The following is a 26,041-nucleotide window of genomic DNA, read 5'->3' on the forward strand; positions in this document are numbered from 1 at the left end:
TAATGTTAATATTAATAATGATAAGATTATTATTATTATTAATAATAATAATATAATTTATTTTGATGTAAAGTGCATTATAGATTAAATGTATTTAATTAAATTCTTATTAATAATATTAACAACAATAATAATAATAATATTAATAGTAATAATAATAACAATTGTAATAATGATAATAAATAAAATACATTTAATTTATAACACACTACATCAAATAAATGATCTTATTATTATTATTATTGTTAATATTAATAATAATAATGTTGTTAATATTAAAAATGATAAGATTATTATTATTATTATTAATAATAATACTATAATTTATTTGATGTAAAGTGCATTATAAATTAAATGTATTTAATTAAATTCTTATTAATAATATTAACAACAATAATAATAATAATAATAACAATATGTGCTTGTGTCCCAGACCACATCAAATAATGAAATTGATAAAAGGTTGAAAAATGAAAAGTTTGGCTCAAGCCATGATGTCAGGTTTTATGTTGTATGTTACAGGCGGGCCGTATTCAAACACTTGGTGAGCCAGATGTGGCCCCCGGGCCGTAGTTTGCCCACCCCTGCTCTAAAGTAAGGACACACAAACTGATTCTCAGCACCTTGAAGACTCGCATGTAAAACACTCATATTCCTTCCACTTCCTGTTGCCTACAAAACCACCTCGCTAGTCGTCATCTGTGGCGTGAATGGAGGGGAATCCATGTCAATTATGAATATTATTTGTCTCTTTTTGCAGATTTTACACCAAGTGGAATCACCTCTGGTATGTACTCTGTAATGTACTTTATCCATATACTAGAAATAATACACCATTTATGTACTTTTGATTGAAAATAACCTGCAACTTCCACCATCAGGCTTCGGTCAGTTGCCTCATTTGACCCCTTGTCCCGATGGGGATTAAAGGATTTAACATTGCTCCCTCTAATCTTAAATTTTAGGTCATAATTGCGCCATAAATGCCCCCCCCCCCCCCCACTCCACCCCCCTTCCATTTGACTCACTGTTGTTCGTATGAAATGAAAACCAGGTCTATTCCGGGCCCGGCCTCGACACATGCAAGTGATAAATAGTCGGAAATGAGAACTGCTGATGGGCGCCGGTAATTGTTTTGAAACGGCGCAACTGCAGCTAACTCGCTAACTGTTTACACCTGTAGCTCATGATGTCATGGCGGCCTCGTTACTCCATTCGCTTTCAATCACATGACTCAAACTAAGACACCACAGCCGCCTCCATCTGCGCTTTTTCACTTTTATGATGCAATAAATGTCCCCTAAAGATGGAATTGGGGGCCCCCGGGGCGCTTGATTGTTTGCATTGAAGTGTTGCTTTCAAACCTACAGTACTCAATGCCAGGTTGGTACTTCATTTGTGGTAGTACTTTATGACAATACTGTGGAAAAGTTACAATGGGCCAAAAAATAACGAATTTGATGATAAATATACAGAAAAGGGGCGGCACGGTGGTCGAGTGGTTAGCGCGCAGACATCACAGCTAGGAGTCCAGGGTTCAATTCCACCCTCGGCCATCTCTGTGTGGAGTTTGCACGTTCTCCCCGTGCATGCGTGGGTTTTTTTTTCCGGGTACTCCGGTTTCCTCCCACATTCCAAAAACATGCTAGGTTAATTAGCGACTCCAAATTGTCCATAGGTATGAATGTGAGTGTGAATGGTTGTTTGTCTATATGTGCCCTGTGATTGGCTGGCCACCAGTCCAGGGTGTACTGTTACGTAATACAGACATGTAAATCGTATGGCTAAAGGCCAACCCATTCCCCAGACGTTCACGTCACATGGCGTAATGAGCAATGTTGATCATCACATGTTGAGAACATTCAGCATGCAAACGATAAAAAAAAAAAATAGTCATTCACGTACGAGTCCATATGGAATCCAGATGCTCTTGATTCAACAGATGCTACATCTTAAAATCCTGCACGTGGGTGACAAACAAAGGGAATCAAACCCAATAAAGTCTCTAGGATGCAGTGCAGTGGTTGAAACATTAATTCATTCATTCATTCATTTTCTACCGCTTATCCTCAAGAGGGTCGCAGGGATGCTGGAGCCTATCCCAGCTGTTCTTGTACACCCTGGACTGGTGGCCAGCCAATCACAGGGCACATATAGACAAACAACCATTCACACTCACATTCATACCTATGGGGTTTAATGAAAAGTAATTCAAAGCTATTATAACTATTAAGTCCAACCAATAAATCAAATGTGATTAATAAATATTACAATAACTGAAATGCCCAAAATATTAAATAAAAAAATTAAGATTGCAGTAAAAAGAGCATAAAATAAATATAATGTAAATAATGTCATAAAGAAGTGTTTGGTGTACACTGAAAAAATAAATAGTAATACCGTGCAATAAAAATGGATCCCTAATTGTATGTGAAAATGAGTCATTCAAGTAATTACAAAAAAAACATTAAAATTAATGAAAATTAAGTACAAACTTTATGGCTGCTTTACATTTGAATATTAATTCATTAAAAAGTGTAAATTCATAATCATTATCAATGTACAGTATTCATATAAAGTAGTTAGTTTTGTGATTGTCTTAATATTATGACTATAATATGACTATGATTATAAAATTATGTTTCATTTTGCCGTGTCTTTTGCTCATATGAATTAAATAATTACATGAAAATCATTCATTCATTCATTCACACATATAGACAAACAACCATTCACACTCATACACATTCATACCTATGGGGTTGAACCATTAATGAAAAGTAATTCAAAGCTATTATAACTATTAAATATAAAATCAGTCCAACCAATACATAAAATGTGATTAATAAATATTACAATAAGTAATATAAGAAGCTGAAATGCCCAAAATATTAAATAAAAAAATAAATATTGCAGTAAAAAGAGCATAAAATAAATTTAATGTAAATAATGTCATAAAGAAGTGTTTGGTTGTACACTGAAAAAATAAATAGTAATACCGTACAATAACAATGGATCCCTAATTGTATGTGAAAATTAGTAATTCAAGTAATTATAAAAGAAAAAAACATTAAAATTCATGAAAATGACGTGCAAACTTGATGGCTGTTTATTTCTTAAAAATACTGTCAGTGTAAATTCAGAATCATTATTGATGTACAGTGTGTAGTATATAAAGTAGTTCGTCTTATGATTGTCTTAATATTATGACATTTTGCAGTGTCTTTTGCTCATATGAATTAAATAAAAATTATAAATAAAAATATAAATTAAATCAAAATCAATAAATATTAAAATTGCACACAGCCCACTAACAGTAATAAGTGAAGTGCTTTATTTATGTATTTAAAAAACAATGCTAAAATTAAATTGAGTCCAAATTTAGCTTAACTCTGTGCACAAATTATTTTATTAATAGTATATTAATAGTAATAATAATAGTAATAATACATCAACATTTGATGTTTCATTGCCTTTCGAGTTAAAAACTTACGTTTACTGCAAAGTCTCCTTTCCAATCAAAATAAAAGAGGCTGGACTTGGAAGTTGCATAACCTGGCAGCGCTAAAATACATTTGGTGGACACTCCCTAAAAGGTTGCAAAATTTGGCTCAAAGAAATGAATCGCAAAGCCGAAAGTTCCGAACGTTGTGTAAAATGAAAATAAATATAGAAGGTAATAATTTGCACATTCTTTTCCTGCACCACAAAAACCACGGCACAATGTTGCCTTCTTGGCGTGGCGTCGTTTGAATAAGCAATCATCTGGATGGCCGCAAGGTTCCCTTCGCTCGTAATGTTGTCTTTACTGAGGTACAAATTGGCTACGCAAAGGCCGCTGACACGCCCCCATACTGGTTCAGATGGCGGCTGGGTGGTCCTTTTTCCTTTTTAGCCCCAAAAGACTCCACGGATGGGATTTCCAAAAACAATTTTAAACACTAACTTGACCGCAACCCAATTTGTTACATTTTGTGTCGGACCATCACAGAGCAGTTTGTCAACTATGACTTCATTTTGCAGGATTGGGTGCATAGATGGTTTGCACCTTTTATTATCAATATATCTTAATAATATATTTTAATCACATGTAGCACCACCCGGTCTAATTAGTCACATAATCTAATACCAGCTTATTGACAAATCAAACCACCATTTAGCTATTTTTCATTTTATAACAACGGTTAAAACCAATACAATATGCTCAAAAGGTACATAGATATATATACCGTATTTTTTCATAGGTTGGCTGTTCCTGCCACTTATACTCCAGAGCGACTTATAAATGAAAAAAAAAATACTTATACTCCAGTACTGTTAAAATAAAATACATACAAAAAAATACATACAAAAATATATAAAAATACATGGAAAATCCTGAAAATATGGTTAAAAAAATACAAAAATACATAGAAAATACAGAAAATACGGTTTACGGTCAAGTAGTTTGTAAAATAAATTACCCGCAAAAAATGCGACTTATACTCCAGTGCGACTTATGTATGTTTTTTTTCTACATAATTATGCATTTCTGGCATAGAAAACATGTTAAAATAAAATACATACAAAAAAATATATGTAAATACATAGGAAATCCTGAAAATATGGTTTAAAAAAATACAAAAATACATGGAAAATACATGGAAAATACATGGAAAATACAGAAAATACGGTTTACGGTCAAGTAGTTTGGAAAATAAATTACCCGCATAAAATGCGACTTATACTCCAGTGCGACTTATGTATGTTTTTTTCTACATAATTATGCATTTCTGGCATAGAAAATATGTTAAAATAAAATACATACAAAAATACATAGAAAATTCAGAAAATCCAGTTAAAAAAATACAAAAATACATAGAAAATACAGAAAATACGGTTTATGGTCAAGTAGTTTGTAAAATAAATTACCCGCAAAAAATGTGACTTATACTCCAGTGCAACTTATGTACATTTTTTTCTACATAATTATGCATTTCTGGCATAGAAAATATGTTAAAATAAAATACATACAAAAAAATATATACAAAAATACATAGAAAATACAGTTTAAAAAATGCATTAAAAAAATACAAAAATACATAGAAAATCCAGAAAATACGGTTTACGGTCAAGTAGTTTGTAGAATAAATTACCTGCAAAAAATGCGACTTATACTCCAGTGCGACTTTTTTCTACATAATTATGCATTTCTGGCACAATAAAATACATACAAAAAAATATATTAAAAATATATACAAAATACATAGAAAATACAGTTAAAAAAATATATTAAAAAAATACATAGAAAAACCAGAAAATACGGTTTACGGTCAAGTAGTTTGGAAAATAAATTGCCCGCAAAAAATGCGACTTATACTCCAGTGCAACTTATGTATTTTTTTTCTACATAATTATGCATTTCTGGCATAGAAAATATTTGTAATATATAATTATTTACATATAATATATGTAATTAATCACAGAAGTTTTTATCAATAATTAGTGTGTCTTATAGTCTGGAAAATACGGTAGTTTGAATGTTTATATACTTTTAAGTTTGCATAGGAGTTCACCAGGGTTCCATTTTAGGTCCACAATATTATTAACTATTTACATCATCCAGTCAATGCAGGTGAAGCTGTTACACATTATATACTTATATTACACACTTATAGTCGTGAAAATACGGTAGTTTGAATGTTTATATACTTTTAAGTTTGCATAGGAGTTCCACCCGGGTTCCATTTTAGGTCCACTCTTATTAACTATTTACATCATCCAGTCAATACAGGTGAAGCTGTTACACATTATATACTTATATTACACACTGTAGTGTAGGGTAGACTATAGTGAATAACAAAGCAGCATATAGAAAGGGTGTGGCGGCAGGACAAGTGGGGGGTTGCTGGATTTAACCCCACCCCCCAACTCCCATAAATACAAAGTCATCCCCTTTCTGTGGCAGGCAGGCGGAACACAACACACCAGATTGGACACAGACCGCCGCATACACTTTCACACGCGCGTGTCTGAGTGCATGCATGCGTGTGCACAAAGACGCCGTTCTGAGAACCAGCCCACAGGCAGACTGCAGCCATGAACTTTAACATACTAGTCTGGGACCATAGAGCCGTCTCCCCTCTGGGCGGCCCGCCAACACAATGAGGGGAAAATACCTCTTAGGCTGTCCCTGCCCCGGCTCTAGAACTTGATCTACAACTGGACCACATCAGTTCCCACCCGCACGACGACGACACAAAGAGGCCTTTTCTTTTCACGACACTCTTTATAGTTTTTATCATACATATAAATCCCTTGATTTATTAAATATATCATGTTTGGCCCCCCCGAGTTTAATCTTCTTGTGCGGACTTGAATTAGCAGCCTAATGAATAAAATAAAGTGGGCAAAAATGAACGTCTAAGTCAGGGGTCGGCAACCTTTATTATCAAATTAGCCATTTTACCTCCCACACTCACTAAAGGAAAATAGAGTGGACATTATTTAAAAGAATATATTGAGAAGCAGAGATGCTCCTTTTCGGGGGCGGGGGGGGGGGGGGGGGGTTATTCATGGTTAGTTGACCACGTTGAGGGAAGATATATAACATCCCAACCAAAGCAGGCAGCCAAATATCCGCTTCCCCTCCAGTTCATCCAATCACTAGTCAAAACTCATCTATGAGGACCCATTCAGGGTCTCACAGAAAGTCAGATTTTTTAAAAACTCATTACAAAGATGCGGATTTTCCCATTCGAGTGCTAAAAAAATTTCTTGAGCATTGCAAAGGGAGCCACAACACAGACGCTGAAGAGCCACATGCGGCTCTGGAGCCGCAGGTTGCTGACCCCTAGTCTAAGTCATTGACGCACAATTAAAAATAGCGTCATGATGAGGGAGCTGCGGTTTATTGAGCGAAAGATGAATTCCAACATGGACTGTCACGTAGCCCACAATCCCTTCCCCCTTGGGAAACTGGGCCGCATGGCATTTTTCCAACATGTGCCTAAACGCACCTCCACTCCCAAGAGGGAAGCCAAAGATGCCCAAGTATGCCTCCAAATGTGAGCCCAAGGAGGAGTCTCCTTCATCATATTCACTATGAAGTGCCGCGCAGTGGCCTAGTGGTTAGCAGCTTTACCTTTACCAAGACCAGTTGGCCTACTGTTTGTGTTCTGTTTATGCATAAATTATGCATAAATTACACACTTAGCATGAAATTCGTTACTGAAAATGGTGCACAAAATGACAGAAGAAACAACAAAACAGCCCCAGACCATCACACTACCACCACCATATTTTACTGTTGGAATGTTGTTCTTTTTCTAAAATGCAGCGTTACTTTTACACCGGATGTAATGAATTAAAAATATATATTTTCTCATCAGACCACAGAGTATTTTCCCAAAGGTCTTGGGGATCTTGGGTAAAATGTTTCTTTTCATAGTAAAGGTTGCTGACCCCTGGTCGAGTACAAGCAACACTGAATTGTATTTAGCATGTTTAATAAACAAAAGGAGGCTAGAACAGTGGCATCCTTTGTTGTTTCTGGATAAAAAATTAGCACACCCATGTGTAAAACGACGTATAACACCTGCGCATTGTCCCGAAATTAATTTCGTTTATTTATGACATTATTTGAAAAGTGTAAATTACACACTTAGCATAAAATTCGTTACTGAAAATGGTGCACAAAATGACAGCAGAATCCATGGTTCCGCCTCCCACAGCAAGTCTTCCAGGTCCTGAAACAACAAAACAGCCCCAGACCGTCACACTACCACCACCATATTTTACTGTTGGAATGTTGTAATGAATTAAAAATATATATTTTCTTATCAGACCACAGAGTATTTTCCCAAAGGTCTTGGGGATCTTGGGTAAAATGTCTCTTTTCATAGTAAAGGTTGCCGACCCCCGGTCTAGTACAAGCTAGCATGTTTAATAAAAAAGGAGAACGGTGGCATCCTTTGTTGTTTCTGTATAAAAAGTTAGCACACCCATGTGTAAAGCGACGTATAACCTCCGCATTGTCCCGAAATATATGTCAGTTATTTATTACATTATTTGAAAAGTATAGAGACCAGTTGGCCTACTGTTTGTGTTCTGATTATGCATAAATTACACACTTAGTATGAAATTCGTTACTGAAAATGGTGCACAAAATGACCACCCTCCCACGATAACTATTTACGTGTCTCGTACGTATTGTCGATGCATGAATTTCACTCTTAGCAAGGGACCAAAAGATGAGCTACAAGATAGAGAATGTGCAAGGAACAGAATTGAGGCAATAAAGCTGACTGGAAGACATCGCTTTGGGCATTATCATTAGCTATCAACGGAAAATCACAAGGACGTTCCAAGACGGGACAGAAATTGCTTGAGAATTCCCCCGAATCGCTCCGAGAGGTGGTGGAAAAGTTAACCCCTTCAATGCGACACGTATGTTAATATATGTATTGTTGCATTCAAGACGAGTACACAAATGTTATGAGCCGCAAATTTTGAACATATCAAAAATTTGGCTCGTGCACCCCCGGCACAGTTTACACCAGGGGTGTCAAACTCAATTTACCTGGGGGCCACTGGGGCTAGGGTCTGGGTGAGACTGGGCCGCATCAGTTTTTCCAAAAAAAAAAAAAAAAACGCATTTATTAAAAACAGAAAAATTAATAAACTTTGCTTTGGTTCCGATTTTCTACAATAAAAGCTCTGATAAAACATTCCACTGTTTTCAAATATCTTAATTTTTATTTTTCTACACAAAATAAGATGAAAAATAAATAAACAAATCAAGAATAAAGAAAATCAATCAATCAGTAATAAATAAATAAATATAATAATAATAATAATAAAACGGCAAATAATAAAAACTTAAGAAACCACATATAGTTGGTGGGTAGACAAATTATTTTTTCAGATTAAAATGAACAAAGCATTATTAGAGCCCTGTAGACATGACAAAACACGACTATAGTCACATTTATACTCTTTTTTAATTTACAACATATTGCGCAACTGCAGGGTCTTGTGACACATGCTAACTCGCAAACTAGAGACCTAGCGACCTAAACGGTAGCCTTCAAGTTATTTCCTTTAAACTTAAACAGCAAAAAAAAAAAAAAAAAAAAACGTACCACTTCCACACGGATAGGGAGGATAACTATTAACAGTTATTTAACCTTTAACATGAACATTAATCAAACGTAATAATTTTTTCTGGGTACATGATACCATACAGCATCCATATCAAACTTGCGCGGGCCGCACTAACATTAAACTTTCATATCAAGGCGGGGGCCTCAAACTAGTGTCCTGCGGGCCATAATTGGCACGCGGGTCGCATGTTTGAGACCCCTGGTTTACACATACTTCACACCCGTTAATGGCCGATTTCACCCACTGGCACCCAAAATGGCGTCCCACTGCGGGGACAAAGTGCGTGCAAGTGTAAACAAGGTTTAAGATTGTGTCTGCGTCTCCGCCATGATTCTTGAGGTTTTAGGCGTGTTTGCATTGTGTTTTGCAACACAGGCGCTCCGCGGTGACCTTGTTTAAAAGTTGTTTATGTGTTCATATAAATTTCAGAGGTCATTGTTTATCATTCACCTTCAAGATAATGCAAAGCCTTCCACTTGGGAAGTCTCGTGTAACCTGTCTCGTGTCCACATTCCGTGTCTTCTGTCCTCATTTGTGAACGCTGGTATCTTTGAAACAGGATCTGTGTTCATGTAACAAGGACAGTGACCCGAAAAAAAAATCAGGGTCATGCATGTGGATTTTTGGAAATACTCCCTCCCAGCTGCCAATATTATCAATGTTTTTTATTGATTCCGGTTTTTGCAGCTTTGGTATCCGTAGTCCTGACTTTGTTATGTCATCATCTTCTTTGCTCCTATTTATTTTGTCTCAACGCTGTCTTACCTCAAGTTTACCTATTGATATAAGACATGCTATTGACAAGGAGTTGTGAATCTCTAACACGTGTCATTGAAATGGCGCATTAAGTCACTTGAAGGCATCGCAACGTCACCTGATCTTTTCATGACTCTGCAATATTGAGTTGCTCCATCATGTGTATGTTTTGCTTTACTTACAACTTCGGTAATTGTTATTATTAGGAACCATTTTCAAATGCCGCAAAAGTGCGATTTTAAACATTTCCTGGACTCTAAAGTGCAACAAAAGTTTCATCGTATGTTATGAGTGAGCTCTTCTTAATTCCAGCAATACCTATACAACACCACTAGGTGACAGTAGTACTCTGCAAACACATATCAAGTCGTCAAAGGGTGAGTCGTTTTACTTTATTGGAGCTTTATTATACATTGTAAATGGTTATATATTTAATTATTAAATTAAAGTAAATATTAAAATAAATATTTTAATATATATTTAAATATAACAATTTATAAAATTAAATTATTTTAAATTATTTTAAATTATTTAATTTGTATTATTAAATTAAATTAAATTAAATTAAATTAAATTAAATTAAATTAAATTAAATTAAATTAAATTAAATTAAATTAAATTAAATTAAATTAAATTAAATTAAATTAAATTATTCAACCTAACCCTAACCCTAACCCTAGGGTTATTTTGGTTGACCAGCCACTCCTGGGAAGGTTCAGCATCGTTCCATGGTTTTATCAATTTGTGGTTAATTGCTCTCACTGTGGTTTGCTGGAGTCCCAAAGCTTTAGAAATGGCTTCATACACTTTTCCAGGCAGGAACTGACTTTTTCACACAGTTGGAATATTTTTCTCCCTTAATAATCAAAAGATTTGGTAATCATCTGTGACAAATATGCACCAAAAAAAGATATCAGGAAGGGATATATATAAATATACGTAAGTACGTACGTATGCAGACACAGTAATTTGCAGTTCCATGTGTGAATTTAAAGTGCAACTCAGGAAACAAACAAAAATGTGCGGCCCATAGGTGTCAAAGAGGCTCAACACGGGACTGATGGCCCCAGGCTACATAACCACAGGGTTAGGGGGCCCGGATACAGTACTTAGTCACCCAGCCGGCAACCCACGCTTTCCCGCTAGGGCCAGGATTAAGCGCAGTCCTCCTCCAAATCCTAATTTCTGCAAAACAGAGATTAGCGGTCAATACTCCTGATTTAACAATTCTGTTTAGCACCTCGGCTAAGTGTCAGCCTCGGGGCTTGAGAAAGATTGAAAGTAAAGCCGTGGGTTTGTTATACGATTTACACAAATTCCACTTCAAATTAAATCAGGTCAGGATTTTATCCTTTGCTAGGAAAACCTAGCAAGTCAGCAAAAACAACCGTGCTTATGCGGGTTTCAAATAGCCTAGCACCGGAACTGCCTGTTATTCCACTTTAACCTTAAATACAGATCACTTATGCTTAAGTGTGGATGTGGGAGCAAGTCGTGCTTGCTGTTTTAAACCCTATTTTAGCACTTTTAGCAGTTGATGTTTGCTAAATACAAGGATGAAGAGTCTTGAACCAGTCATGATGTGCTATATATATCACTATATTGACACTTACTATGGTACCCATTATGGCATTGGATGCTCATATCACCTTGTACTTTGGTACGTGACAAAAAAAAACTTAAACTATATTAGGAAAGCAGGAAGTGAACAAATTGTAACAGTTACTGATTGTAAAAGTACCAGATGGAGGGGTAGGATTTAATAAGCTTTGCTTCACCTCAAAGACCCGCTAAATTTAAATAAATAAATACATAAATACACAAATAAATACACAAATAAATAAAAATACATAAAAATATTTTTTTAAATTAATTTAAAAAAACTTACATTATATTAGGAAAGCAGGAAGTGAACAAATGTAACAGTTACTGATTGTAAAAATACCAAATGGAGGGGTAGGATTTAATAAGCTTTGCTTCACATCAAAGTCCCACTAAATTTAAATACATAAATACACCAATAAATACACAAATAAATACATAAATAAAAAATAAATAAAAATCATTTGAAAAATTAATTAAAAAAAAACTTAAATTATATTAGGAAAGCAGGAAGTGAACAAATGTAACAGTTACTGATTGTAAAAGTACCAGATGGAGGGTTAGGATTTAATAAGCTTTGCTTCACCTCAAAGACCCGCTACATTTAAATAAATAAATACATAAATACACAAATAAACACACAAATAAAAAATAAATCAAAATAATTTTTAAAATTAATTAAAAAATTTAAAAAAACGTAAATTATATTAGGAAAGCAGGAAGTGAACAAATGTAACAATTACTGATTGTAAAAGTACCAGATGGAGGGGTAGGATTTAATAAGCTTTGCTTCACCTTAAAGTCCCGCTAAAAAAAAAAAAAAAAGAATTAAAAAAAAAAAGAATACAAAAATTAAAAAAAACTAAAATTATATTCTTCCTACTCCTTTTGTGGAACTGTAATGCATGTTCAAATGAAATAAAACCATTATCATATTTTACCAATAGGGATGCCGTAGATATCCCCAGAAGAATAAGCTACACTAGTATGTAATACTTGTTGTTTATACAGCAGGTATTTGTTGCAAAAAGCAGTTGTTCAAATGTACAGGAAGTCTCGCTTTTCCGAGCTAATTGCATTGGCCTTGAATGGCACTCAAGACACAATGCAAAAGTGCCGTGATGCGTTTAAATGTGTCAATGTCTGCAAAGGGAGCAAAGTGCTTCAAGGTGGAAGAGATAAGCCACTCACTCCCCCCCGCGCACGCGCACACGCAAACACAAGTCATGTATTATTTATCCCCGGAGCTCCACGTGTGCTGCCTCTCTGGGATGGTCCATGTTCTTGCCCTCTGATTGGACACACCTCCTCCATCGTCTCATCCAGGCGGGGCGGGACCTGGAGCCGCACTTACACCCATGATTGGCCCCGAATCACAAAATGTACAGCTTTATCTTCGCGGGTTCGAGGAGCAGGTTGCCGGGGTTATAAATAGAGCCTCCAGCCGAAGGGGGGGAAGAAAATGAGCATCGGCATCCGGCGACCGCTCCATGATCTCTGCGAGGAGGATGCTGCAGCAAGCGCTTAGAGTATCCGGCCGGAGCGCCTTCCCCCTGCTCAAGTGGGTGGAGAGGTGGGCCGAGGGCGCAGCAGCGGCCGGGACGGCATCGAAGACGCTGGATGACATGCCCGGACCGTCGGTGCTCGGTTTCGCGTGGGACTTATTCCCACGAAAGGGGCTGTCAAAGCTGCACCAGCTACAGGTAGGACCAAGTTGTATGCAAAATTGATGGTGATTTCGTAGTACTTTTGTTTTGTACAGTATTAGTGTCTGACTGGCAGTTGCACCTTTTAGGAATGTTATATTTTGTGTTATAAAGAAACCTATTATAATGATGCAAAATTTATGATTTTGTAGTACTTTTGTTATGTACAGTATTAGTGTCTGACTGGCAGTCGCACCTTTTAGGAATGTTACATTTTGTGTTATGAAGAAACCTATTATAATGATGCAAAATTGATGGTGATTTTGTAGTACTTTTCTTATGTACAGTATTAGTGTCTGACTGGCAGTGGCACCTTTTAGGAATGTTACATTTTGTGTTATGAAGAAACCTATTATAATGATGCAAAATTGATGGTGATTTTGTAGTACTTTTGTTATGTACAGTATTAGTGTCTGACTGGCAGTAGCACCTTTTAGGAATGTTACATTTTGTGTTATGAAGAAACCTATTATAATGATGCAAAATTGATGGTGATTTTGTAGTACCTTTGTTATGTACAGTATTAGTGTCTGACTGGCAGTAGCACCTTTTAGGAATGTTACATTTTGTGTTATGAAGAAACCTATTATAATGATGCAAAATTGATGGTGATTTTGTAATACTTTTGTTATGTACAGTATTAGTGTCTGACTGACAGTAGCACCTTTTAGGAATGTTACATTTTGTGTTATGAAGAAACCTATTATAATGATGCAAAAATGATGGTGATTTTGTAGTACCTTTGTTATGTACAGTATTAGTGTCTGACTGGCAGTAGCACCTTTTAGGAATGTTACATTTTGTCTTATGAAGAAACCTATGGTAATGATGCAAAATTGATGGTGATTTTGTTGTACTTTTCTTATTTACAGTATTAGTGTCTGACTGGCAGTCGCACCTTTTAGGAATGTTACATTTTGTGTTATGAAGAAACCTTTGATAATGATGCAAAATTGATGGTGATTTTGTAGTACTTTTGTTATGTACAGTATTAGTGTCTGACTGGCAGTTGCACCTTTTAGGAATGTTACATTTTGTGTTATGAAGAAACCTATTATAATGATGCAAAAGTGATGGTGATTTTGTAGTGCCTTGTTATGTACAGTATTAGTGTTGACTGGCAGTTGCACCTTTTAGGAATGTTACATTTTGTGTTATGAAGAAACCTTTGATAATGATGCAAAATTGATGGTGATTTTGTAGTACTTTTGTTATGTACAGTATTAGTGTCTGACTGGCAGTCGCACCTTTTAGGAATGTTACATTTTGTGTTATGAAGAAACCTATTATAATGATGCAAAATTGATGGTGATTTTGTAGTGCTTTTGTTATGTACAGTATTAGTGTCTGACTGGCAGTTGCACCTTTTAGGAATGTTACATTTTGTGTTATGAAGAAACCTATTATAATGATGCAAAATTGATGCTGATTTTGTAGTACTTTTGTTATGTACAGTATAAGTGTCTGACTGGCAGTTGCACCTTTTAGGAATGTTACATTTTGTGTTATGAAGAAACCTATTATAATGATGCAAAATGGATGGTGATTTTGTAGTACTTTTGTTATGTACAGTATTAGTGTTTGACTGGCAGTTGCACCTTTTAGGAATGTTACATTTTGTGTTATGAAGAAACCTATTATAATGATGCAATTTGCTAGTGATTGGATCCACTGTACAGGTGTGCCTAATGTTTGAGTGGATGTATACTATAAAATATATATGGAAAATTATATTAGAGTTATTCTTACACCCGTTAGTCTGTGAGCTTTGAAGTTGTTCAAAGTTTTTTTAATTTTTTTTTTAGTGTTAGATGCTTTGAAATCCTCTACAAACCGCTGTGGTGCTACTCACTGTCTGTTCTTGCAAGAATAAATTCTGCATTTCACCGCATCCATTCCACAACAATTTCCTGATTTAGCAGCCACACATATTTTTTTTTTAAAAACTTTTTTTAAACACAAGAAACTGCAAAAGTGTGGTGTTTTTTCATCTTGTGCGACTGTACCTTTAAAAGCAGTGATTTAAAGCGTTAGGGAGATTATATAAACATCTCCTTACAGGACACTGGGGGTTCTGAATGAATGGAATAACACCGCAATGTAGTATTTAAAAAAAAAGTGCAGTCAAAAGCCAAACGTAATGTATTGTGGGGGTGGGACTAATTTATGCATCGTTTCATGAGGTGTGTGTGTGTTTTTTTCACGTTCCAGCTGGAAGGACTGCAGCGGTACGGCCCCATGTGGAAGGCCAGTTTCGGCCCCATCCTGACGGTCCACGTGGCTCATCCGGCGCTTATCGAGCAGGTGCTGCGACAGGAGGGGCAGCACCCCTGCCGCTCTGAGCTTTCCTCTTGGAAGGACTACAGGAAGCTCAGAGGTCACCACTATGGATTGTTGACCTCGTGAGTGCCCTCTTTCTCTCTCTCTGTCATGTCCCAGACTAAGATTGGGTTACAAGACGACCTTTACCTTTGACATATGACCTCTAAGGTGTTAACTTTGTAACTGCTTTCATGTGTCGTTGGTAAAAGATGTGGAAGAACATCAGCTAACCGGATAGTGTTTTGTTCATTTTGTACATTTTGGCGATAAAAGTGTAATTTGGAGTTAAAAAACATACATTCATTTTCTACCGCTTATCCTCACAAGGGTCGCGGTGGTGCTGGAGCCTATCCCAGCTGTCTTCTACACCCTGGACTGGTGGCCAGCCAATCACAGGGCACATTTTGGGGCACAATTTGGATTCGCTAATTAACCTAGCATGTTTTTGGAATGTGGGAGGAAACCAGAGTAAACCCACGCATGCACGGGGAGAACATGCAAACTCCACACGGAGATGCCCGAGGGTGGAATCGAACTCGGGTCTACTAGTTGTGTGGCATGCGTGCTTAAAAAAAACATTCATTCATCCTCTACCGGGGGGTGCTGAAGCCTATGCCAGCTGTCTTCATATGAGAGACGGGGTACACCCCTGGACTGGTGGCCGGCCAATCACAGGGCACATATAGACAAACAACCATTCACACTCACATTCATACCTATGGACAATTTGGAGTCGCTAATTAACCTAGCATGTTTTTGGAATGTGGGAGGAAACCGGAGTACCCGGAGAAAACCCACGCATGCACGGGGAGAACATGCAAACTCCACACAGAGATGCCCGAAGGTGGAATCGAACTTGGGTCTCCTAGCTGTGTGGCCTGCATGCTTAAAAAACATTCATTCATTCTCTACCGCTTTTCCTCATGAGGGTCGCGTTGGTTGCTGGAGCCTATCCCAGCTGTCTTCTACACCCTGGACTGGTGTCCAGCCAATCACAGGGCACATATAGACAAACAACCATTCACACTCACATTCATACCTATGGACAATTTGGAGTCGCTAATTAACCTAGCATGTTTTTGGAATGTGGGAGGAACCCATGCATGCACGGGGGAGAACATGCAAACTCCACACAGAGATGCTCGAGGGTGGAATCGAACTCTTGGCTTGCGTGCTTAAAAAACAAAACAAAACGGACATCTGCACGGTCTTACAGCTGTGTAGTAAACTCAAAGGTCAAGATTTACTAATCGTCGGCCATTATGATCAGGTGACAGGTGCATCTATCATCCATCATGTATGGAAAATTAAGAAGGAGCATTTTGTTCTCCTTCCAACGTTGTGAATAAAATTAGCAAAACTGAGGAATTGTAACACCAACATAAAGATGAGATTTCACCAACATAAAGAACCTCTTGCTAACATTCATAAGATGGCTTCTGTGCAGTGAAGGAGAAGAATGGCAAGAGGTGAGGAGCCTCCTGAGCAAGCACATGCTGCGGCCCAAGGCGGTGGAAGCTTACGACAAAACCATCAACAGCGTGGTCAGTGACCTCATCGGCAAACTTCGCCTGCGCCGACATCCCGACGGCCTCGTCACCAACATCACGCAGGAGTTCTATTACTTCGGCCTCGAGGGTGAGAGACGTTTTTTGATTGAAGAAGCCTGATCGTTGGAACATGCAACGTGCATGTTAACGCATGACTCAGCACATTTTTTTCCCGTCACATGTAACCTCATTTTATGGACTCTAATAGAATTTGTCTTGTATTGCATGTTAAGTCTTGTCCATCACATTCTGTCATGGCGTAAAAACTGTGATTTTTAACCACTAGTGTACCTTGAGAAACCGAGGAATTATCCAATATCACTTTTTTTATAATTAACATTTATTAATCATCATTTGCAAATATTATAGTCAATAGCCGTGAATATATGGACCCAAATATTCCAATTGCATTTGGTTTATTTGCTTTATTCCTGCAAATATTCCTTTAACCAATCCGATCGAGGGATCTTGTATCCGCTCAAACGGAAAGTTGTCAGACTGCGTTCTTCTTCGTGGTGTTTTTCTTCTTCTGTTGTTTATTTTAGCGGTTGGCAAGCAGCTTTTGTGTGCATTAGCGCCATCTGTGAAACGGAATCTAAACCCTTCTATATTTTATTCACAAGTGCAGTTTTATTAAAAAAGAAAATATATATAGGCGGTGAGTGTGATTAGGCGGGGTACACCCTGGAGTGGTGGCCAGCCAATCACAGGGCACATATAGACAAACAACCATTCACACTCACATTCATACCTATGGACAATTTGGAGTCGCTAATTAACCTAGCATGTTTTTTGGAATGTGGGAGGAAACCGGAGTACCCGGAGAAAACCCACGCATCCACGGGGAGAACATGCAAACTCCACACAGAGATGCCCGAAGGTGGAAGGTGGAATCGAACTCGGGTCTCCTAGCTGTGTGGCCTGCGTGCTTAAAAAACATTCATTCATTCTCTACCGCTTTTCCTCATGAGGGTCGCGTTGGTTGCTGGAGCCTATCCCAGCTGTCTTCTACACCCTGGACTGGTGGCCAGCCAATCACAGGGCACATATAGACAAACAACCATTCACACTCACATTCATACCTATGGACAATTTGGAGTCGCTAATTAACCTAGCATGTTTTTTGGAATGTGGGAGGAAACCGGAGTACCCGGAGAAAACCCACGCATCCACGGGGAGAACATGCAAACTCCACACAGAGATGCCCGAAGGTGGAAGGTGGAATCGAACTCGGGTCTCCTAGCTGTGTGGCCTGCGTGCTTAAAAAACATTCATTCATTCTCTACCGCTTTTCCTCATGAGGGTCGCGTTGGTTGCTGGAGCCTATCCCAGCTGTCTTCTACACCCTGGACTGGTGGCCAGCCAATCACAGGGCACATATAGACAAACAACCATTCACACTCACATTCATACCTATGGACAATTTGGAGTCGCTAATTAACCTAGCATGTTTTTTGGAATGTGGGAGGAAACCGGAGTAAACCCACGCACGCACGGGGAGAACATGCAAACTCCACACAGAGATGGCCGAGAGTGGAATTGAACCCTGGTCTCCTAGCTGTGAGGTCTGCGCGCTAACCACTAGACCGCCGTGCCGCCCGTTATTCCAACAAGTGGAAGGAAAAACTCGGGGAAGTCGGTATCACGTGATGTTGATGTTTACGTTTTACTGGGCATGCCCTATTGATTATTCTGGTTGATTTTCACGGCGCATGTAGACAAGAGATTGGAGCCGTGGCTCAAAAAAAGTTGAAAATCACTGGCCTAAAAAAATCCAGACTAAATCATTGAATTTTCCATTTTTGGACAGGAATCGCTTCTGTCTTGTTTGAATCCCGACTCGGCTGCCTGGACGCAGTAGTTCCGAAGGAAACGGAAAACTTCATCCAGTCCATCAAGACCATGTTTGTCATGACGCTCCCTACCATGGTTATGCCAAGATGGCTGCATTGGTTGTTCCCCACGCCCTGGAAACACTTCTGTCGGTGCTGGGACGACATGTTTGAATTTGGTAGGTTCATCTCCAAAATGTTCTTAAACAATGTCACATGATCGAATTACGGCGTACAGTAGATCCCTTGAATGAAGTTGCTGAAACCAAACACGCAAAACGACATCTTCACTTCCTGTAATTATATCCCGATCATCTTCTATTGGTTGTTGCTGTGTTGTTATCCTCCCTTCACCCTACACATGTACAGTGTGACCATCTGAGTGGTCCAAACATGAACATCAAACATGTTTAGAATAATCAAGAAAACCGGAGATTATAGCCCGTAAACCGCACGCACTACAAGATTTGGAATGTAAAGGCTTAAATATGAATTATGATGTCATGTTATGCTCCTCTAACTTGGATGTACAGTTTTGGAGTTTATGTAAAATCACTCAAATAAATTTGAAACACTTGGGACTAGGACTACATTAAAAAGCCATAGCATTTCAGTATGTGGAATCAAACTATGGAATGGATTGAGTAAGGAAATCAAACAATGCACAACGATGAGCCAATTCAAGAAACAATACAAGCAGTTGATGTTTGCTAAATACAAGGATGAAGAGTCTTGAACCAGTCATGATGTGCTATACATATCACTATATTGACACTTACTATGGTACCCATTATGGCATTGGATGCTCATATCACCTCGTACTTTGGTACATGACAAAAATTAAAAAATTAAAAAATTAAAAAATTAAAAAATTAAAAAATTAAAAAATTAAAAAATTAAAAAATTAAAACATTAAAAAATTAAAACATTAAAAAAATGAAAAATTAAAACATTAAAAAATTAAAAATTACAAAATTAAATTTTTAAAAAAATAAATAAATTTTTTTAAAAATATTAGTAAATTAAATTTAATTATAAAAAATATGACAATTATTAATAAATAATAATGTTTAATAAATAAACAATTAATACAATTATTATTAATTAAATTAGAATAAAAATTTAATAAAATACATTTAAAAAAACAACAACAACAAAATTATATTAGGAAAGCAGGAAGTGAAAGTACTTTTTTTTTTTACAAAGTGCAAGTCGTGCTTGCTGTTTTAAACCCTATTTTAGCAATTTTAGCAGTTGATGTTTGCTAAATACAAGGATGAAGAGTCTTGAACCAGTCATGATGTGCTATATATATCACTATATTGACACTTACTATGGTACACATTATGTCATTGGATGCTCATATATGGTATGTGACCAAAAAAAAACTTTACTAGGAAAGCAGGAAGTGAACAAATGTAACAGTTCCTGATTGTAAAAGTACCAGATGGAGAGGTAGGATTTAATAAGCTTTGCTTCACCTCAAAGTCCCGCTAAATTTAAATAAATAAATACATAAATACACAAATAAATACATAAATAAAACATAAAAAATAAATTTACAAATTAATTTAAAAAATTAAATTATATTAGGAAAGCAGGAAGTGAACAAATGTAACAGTTACTGATTGTAAAAGTACCAGATGGAGGGGTAGGATTTAATAAGCTTTGCTTCACCTCAAAGTCCCGCTAAATTTAAATAAATAAATACATAAATACACAAATAAATACATAAATAAAACATAAAAAATAATTAATTAAATTTTTTAAATTATATTTGGAAAGCAGGAAGTGAACAAATGTAACAGTTACTGATTGTAAAAGTACCAGATGGAGGGGTAGGATTTAATAAGCTCTGCTTCTTCCTACTCCTTTTGGACATGTGGAACTGTGAACTGATTATGTGATGCATTCAATTGTAATCTGATGCATGTTCAAATGAAATAAAACCATTACTATTACTAAGCAATTAACGAACGAGACGTCAAAGTCGATCAAAATTGAGCATTGTTATACAGTCTTATGAAAACAATTTTAAAACATCGCTACTGTATCAAGGATTTTTATATAGCCTTTTTATTGTTTATACATATACCAAAATGGCTAAAGATAAAGCTGAAATGAACAGTGTTGAATCTACTGATTCACTCATATGCTGCAATATTGATTGACTGGCAAACAGTCCAGCTTGCACAAAGTCAACTGGGATAGGCTCCAGCTCACACATGACCCCGAGCGGGTTAAGCGGTAGCATACTTACCAATAAACGGCAAACTGTGTTTACATGCTGTGTCATTGTCCTGTGTCTCCCAGCTAAAGGCCAAATTGACCAGCGTCTGAGGGAAGCAGAGAAAAAAAACAGCGGGGGAAAAGTGGACGGCCACTACCTTGCCTACTTCCTGTCCCAGACGGCGTTGCCCATGAAGACTGTTTACAGCAACATCACTGAGCTGCTGCTTGCAGGCGTTGACACTGTAAGATCACACGTATAGGATATCCATGTTTAATGCTAATCAATGAGTATGTTTACATATATGGTAATGGTAATGGTAATGGTTTAATTTCATTTGAACATGCATCAGATTACAATTGAATGCATCACATAATCAGTTCACAGTTCCACATGTCCAAAAGGAGTAGGAAGAAGCAAAGCTTATTAAATCCTACCCCTCCATCTGGTACTTTTACAATCAGTAACTGTTACATTTGTTCACTTCCTGCTTTCCTAATACAGTTTAAAAAATGTTTTCTTTTATTTTTGTCACATACTGAAGTATGAGGTGATATGACATAATGGGTACCATAATATATTGACAGTTACAGTTACTGACAGTAACTATGGTAACCATTATGTCATTGTATGGTCATATCACCTCGTACTTCGGTACGTGGCAAAAAATAAAATAAAATAAATGAATAAAATAAAAATTATTAATTCGTGAATGAATGAATGAAAGAATATTTTTTATTCAACACAATAAAAACAAAACAATTAAAAATAAAATAAAATAAATGAATACAATAAAAAAATATTCATGAATGAATGAATGAATGAAAGAATATTTTTTATTTTATTCATTTATTTTATTAAAAACAACACAATTAAAAATTAAAATAAAATAAATTTATAAAATAAATGAATAAAATAAACAAATATTTATGAATGAATGAATGAATGAATGAATATTTTTTTTTTATTCATTTATTTTATTTCATTTTTAATAAAATAAAATGAATAAAATAAAAAAATATTCATGAATGAATGAATGAATGAAAGAATATTTTTTTTATTTTATTCATTTATTTTATTTTATTTTCTATTGTGTTGTTTTTATTTTATTTTATTATAAGTCCAAAACTGTACATCCAAGTTGGAGGAGCATAACATGACATCGTGATTCATGGTACTTTTACAACCAGTAACTGTTACATTTGTTCACTTCCTGCTTTCCTAATATAATTTTAAAAAATTAATTAATTAAAAAAGTTTTTAATTATTCATTCATGAATGAATGAATGAATGAAAGAATATTTTTTATTTTATTAATTTATTAAAATTTATTTTATTTTAATTTCATTCATGAATGAATGAATTTTTTTATGTTATTAATTTATTTTTATTAATTTATTTTATTTTATTTTTTATTTTTTGTCACGTACCGAAGTACGAGGTGATATGACCATACAATATATATATGTATAGACTGTAACTGCACTCGTTTGATGTAATAGCCTTTTTTGTGGTGGGCGTATCTCTATGACATCATAAAAACCCAAAACCCTGCCATGAAAAATCCCTTTTCCATACCTTAAGGTTGTTTGGTATTGTTGTTCAGATATCCAGCACAATGTCCTGGTCACTGTACGAGTTGTCCCGCCACCCTGACGTGCAGGCCTCACTGCGTGAAGAAGTCTTGACAGTCATGGAAGGCAGGACCGTGCCCGAGGCCTCAGATGTAGCACGCATGCCTCTCCTGAAGGCCACAGTCAAAGAAGTGCTCAGGTAGGTTTTTTTTTTCCTCCTAAAGGAGGTCATGTTTGACATGACAAGTTTATTCACGTTAACGTTTTGCAGGTTGTATCCAGTCATTCCTGCTAACGCTCGAGTCATCACTGAGAGAGACATCCAGGTTGGGGGCTACCTCATACCTAAAAATGTGAGTCCCTTAAGGAGTCGTATGTACTGTAGAATCATCATCATCTAACACTTAACGTTCCTCATGCAGACTCTGATAACCCTGTGCCACTTTGCAACGTCACGGGATCCCACTGTGTTCCCAAATCCTAACGACTTCCTGCCACATCGATGGTTGAACAAGGACCACACTCATCATCCGTACGCATCCGTGCCGTTCGGGGTGGGAAAACGGAGCTGCATCGGGCGCCGTATTGCTGAGCTGGAGCTTTACCTTGCTCTCACCAGGGTGAGCACTCTTGTTGTGTGCGGTTCCATATTTATATTCATATATACAAGCAGTTGATGTTTGCTAAATACAAGGATGAAGAGTCTTGAACCAGTCATGATGTGCTATATATATCACTATATTGACACTTACTATGGTACACATTATGTCATTGGATGCTCATATACCTCATACTTCGGTACGGGACAAAAAATTACAAAATTAAAAAAAAAAAGAAAAAACCCTTAAACTGTATTATGGAAAGCAGGAAGTGAACAAATGTAACAGTTACTGATTGTAAAAGTACCAGATGGAGGGGTAGGATTTAATAAGCTTTGCTTCTTCCTACTCCTTTTGGACATGTGGAACTGTGAACTGATTATGTGATGCATTCAAGTGTAATCTGATGCATGTTCAAATGAAATTAAACCATTACCATTACCATATATGCAGTAGTCACAAAATTAGCTACAGCTAATTGAATGATATTGCAATGGTCACTGGCTGCACGGCGGTCGAGCGGTTAGCGCGCAGACCTCACAGCTAGGAGACCAGGGTTCAATTCCACCCTCGGCCATCTCTATGTGGAGTTTGCATGTTCTAACCTGTGCATGCGTGGGTTTTCTCCGGGTACTCCCGTTTCCATCCCACATTCCAAAAACATGCTAGGTTAATTAGCGACTCCAAATTGTCCATAGGTATGAATGTGAGTGTGAATGGTTGTTTGTCTATACGTATGTGCCCTGTGATTGGCTGGCGACCAGTCCAGGGTGTACCCAGCCTCTCGCCCCAAGACAGCTGGGATAGGCTCCAGCAACCCCCGCGATCCTCGTGAGGAAAAGAGGTAGAAAATGAATGAATGCAATGGTCATGGGCTGCACAGCTAGGAGACTAGGGTTCAATTCCACCCTCTGTCATCTCTGTGTGGAGTTTGCATGTTCTCCCTGTGCATGCGTGGGTTTACTCCAGGTACTATGGACACCACAAGATGTGAAGTTTTGATTTAGTTTAGTTTTATTTAGTTATGTATATGTATAAGAGTTATCCTTATTAAAATGATTAAAACACTGTACAGTTAATAAATATTAGGCTTCTGTGTGGAGTTTGCACGTTCTTTCTGTGCATGTGTGGGTTTTCTCCGGGTACTCCGGTTTCCATCCCACATTCCAAAAACATGCTAGGTTATTTAGCGACTCCAAATTGTCCATAGGTATGAATGTGAGTGTGAATGGTTGTTTGTCTATATATGCCTTGTGATTGGCTGGCGAGCAGTCCAGGGTGTACCCCGCCTCTCGCCCGAAGACAGCTGGGATAGGCTCCAGCAACCCTTGTGAGGAAAAGCGGTGGAAAATGAATGAATTAATGCAATCGTCACATTGGTTAAAAATGTTCAATTTTGGTCCAATTTTATACCTGAATAAGACACATTTACATTTCATACTTTGATATTAGAAACACCTCCCACTAAGACACCGTGTTGTCTCTGTTTCTAGATCCTGATAGAGTTCGACGTGAGGCCGGACCCCAAAAGGGGTTCTGTGAAGCCCATGACACGGACGCTGCTCGTTCCTGAAAATGTCATTAACCTGCAGTTTGTTGAACGATGACCTACCCGAGTTACGTGAACGTGACCACGACTCTGTCTGCAGAGGAGAGCACGCGGGCGGGGAGTTACCGGCTCAAGAATCATGTCAGAAGACGCCCAATAGCAGGCCTGTGGAGTTGATTACAGCAGCTGAGGCGCTCCACAGGAAAGGGAAAAAGCCTTTTAAGCGACTGTAATGTTAAAACAGCCACGAGAGCTCATATCTGCACAAAACCTGAGAGCACCCTGAATGTCCTCAGATGCTTTCATTTATTACAACTGGACTCAACATGTTAAGCCCTCGGAGATGATTTTTTTTTTTTTTTTTTGTATTAGATGTTATGATGCAAGTGTGATTAAGAACTGTGTTCATTCAGGACGTGACCTCCCACATCTTGAACGAGCACACTGTCCAAAAACATTGAGCTTTAGGCATGGTAAAAAAAGGATGCAGTGATTGGACCATCTCCAGGCCTTATTGATGCACCAGTGAGTTTATGAAAATGTTTGTCGTAAGGCGCTTATGTTTGTAAATATTTTGTGACGGGTTCTTTTGAAGAAACCTGCACCCCAAATGGCAGCTGCTGTAAATATTTCTGCACATTCAAACAAATGGTGCAAATATTGATTTTTAATTCACTAGGACTTTGTACATGTGACTGTACTGTAAAGGCAATGCTAACACTTTTTTTTTTTTTTTTTTACAATTTGGAAACATTAGTGTCTGTATTTATTCTAAATTAATATGAAACTTTGTAACAGTTTTAATTGTCATTAAAATCCAGGGTACAGGAGCGGTGTCACGTTTTTCATTTCTATCATGATTGCCAATGTTTCTCTCAATCAAAATGATTCTTTGAAGCGACTAGTCGGTAACAAGTAGGCAGAAATTTCTACGAAATATAACAGTGGGTATCAAAGTTCATGTGTGCGGACTGCACAATGAGCAGTTGGTCAATTATTTTTCACCATAATGTTTACCTGTCACACAATGAGTAGCAAGACGACAAATACCATTATCTGTACATAAACAGATATAGTACAAATGCCGAAATAACCCAAATATGTGGATTTAAAATGAATGAATACTACAACTACATTTAATTGTATATAAAGTGATAATGACTAAATCCAGGCCACA

General features: G+C 37.0%; 1 protein-coding gene across 1 annotated transcript; it reads left to right on the forward strand.

Moving 5' to 3' along the window:
* Positions 1-294: 294 nt before the first annotated feature.
* On the forward strand, positions 295-25,710 carry LOC131106392 (25-hydroxyvitamin D-1 alpha hydroxylase, mitochondrial). The gene is made up of 11 exons (XM_058055389.1): positions 295-594; positions 761-787; positions 12,829-13,205; positions 15,420-15,610; positions 16,978-17,168; positions 18,891-19,091; positions 21,226-21,386; positions 22,749-22,915; positions 22,988-23,069; positions 23,139-23,336; positions 24,809-25,710. The coding sequence occupies exons 3-11, from the start codon at positions 12,993-12,995 to the stop codon at positions 24,920-24,922; spliced, it is 1,518 nt and encodes a 505-aa protein (XP_057911372.1). The 5' UTR covers positions 295-594; positions 761-787; positions 12,829-12,992; the 3' UTR covers positions 24,923-25,710.
* Positions 25,711-26,041: the final 331 nt, after the last annotated feature.

This window comes from Doryrhamphus excisus, chromosome 18 (genome assembly GCF_030265055.1).
Source record: "Doryrhamphus excisus isolate RoL2022-K1 chromosome 18, RoL_Dexc_1.0, whole genome shotgun sequence".
NCBI lineage: Eukaryota > Metazoa > Chordata > Actinopteri > Syngnathiformes > Syngnathidae > Doryrhamphus > Doryrhamphus excisus.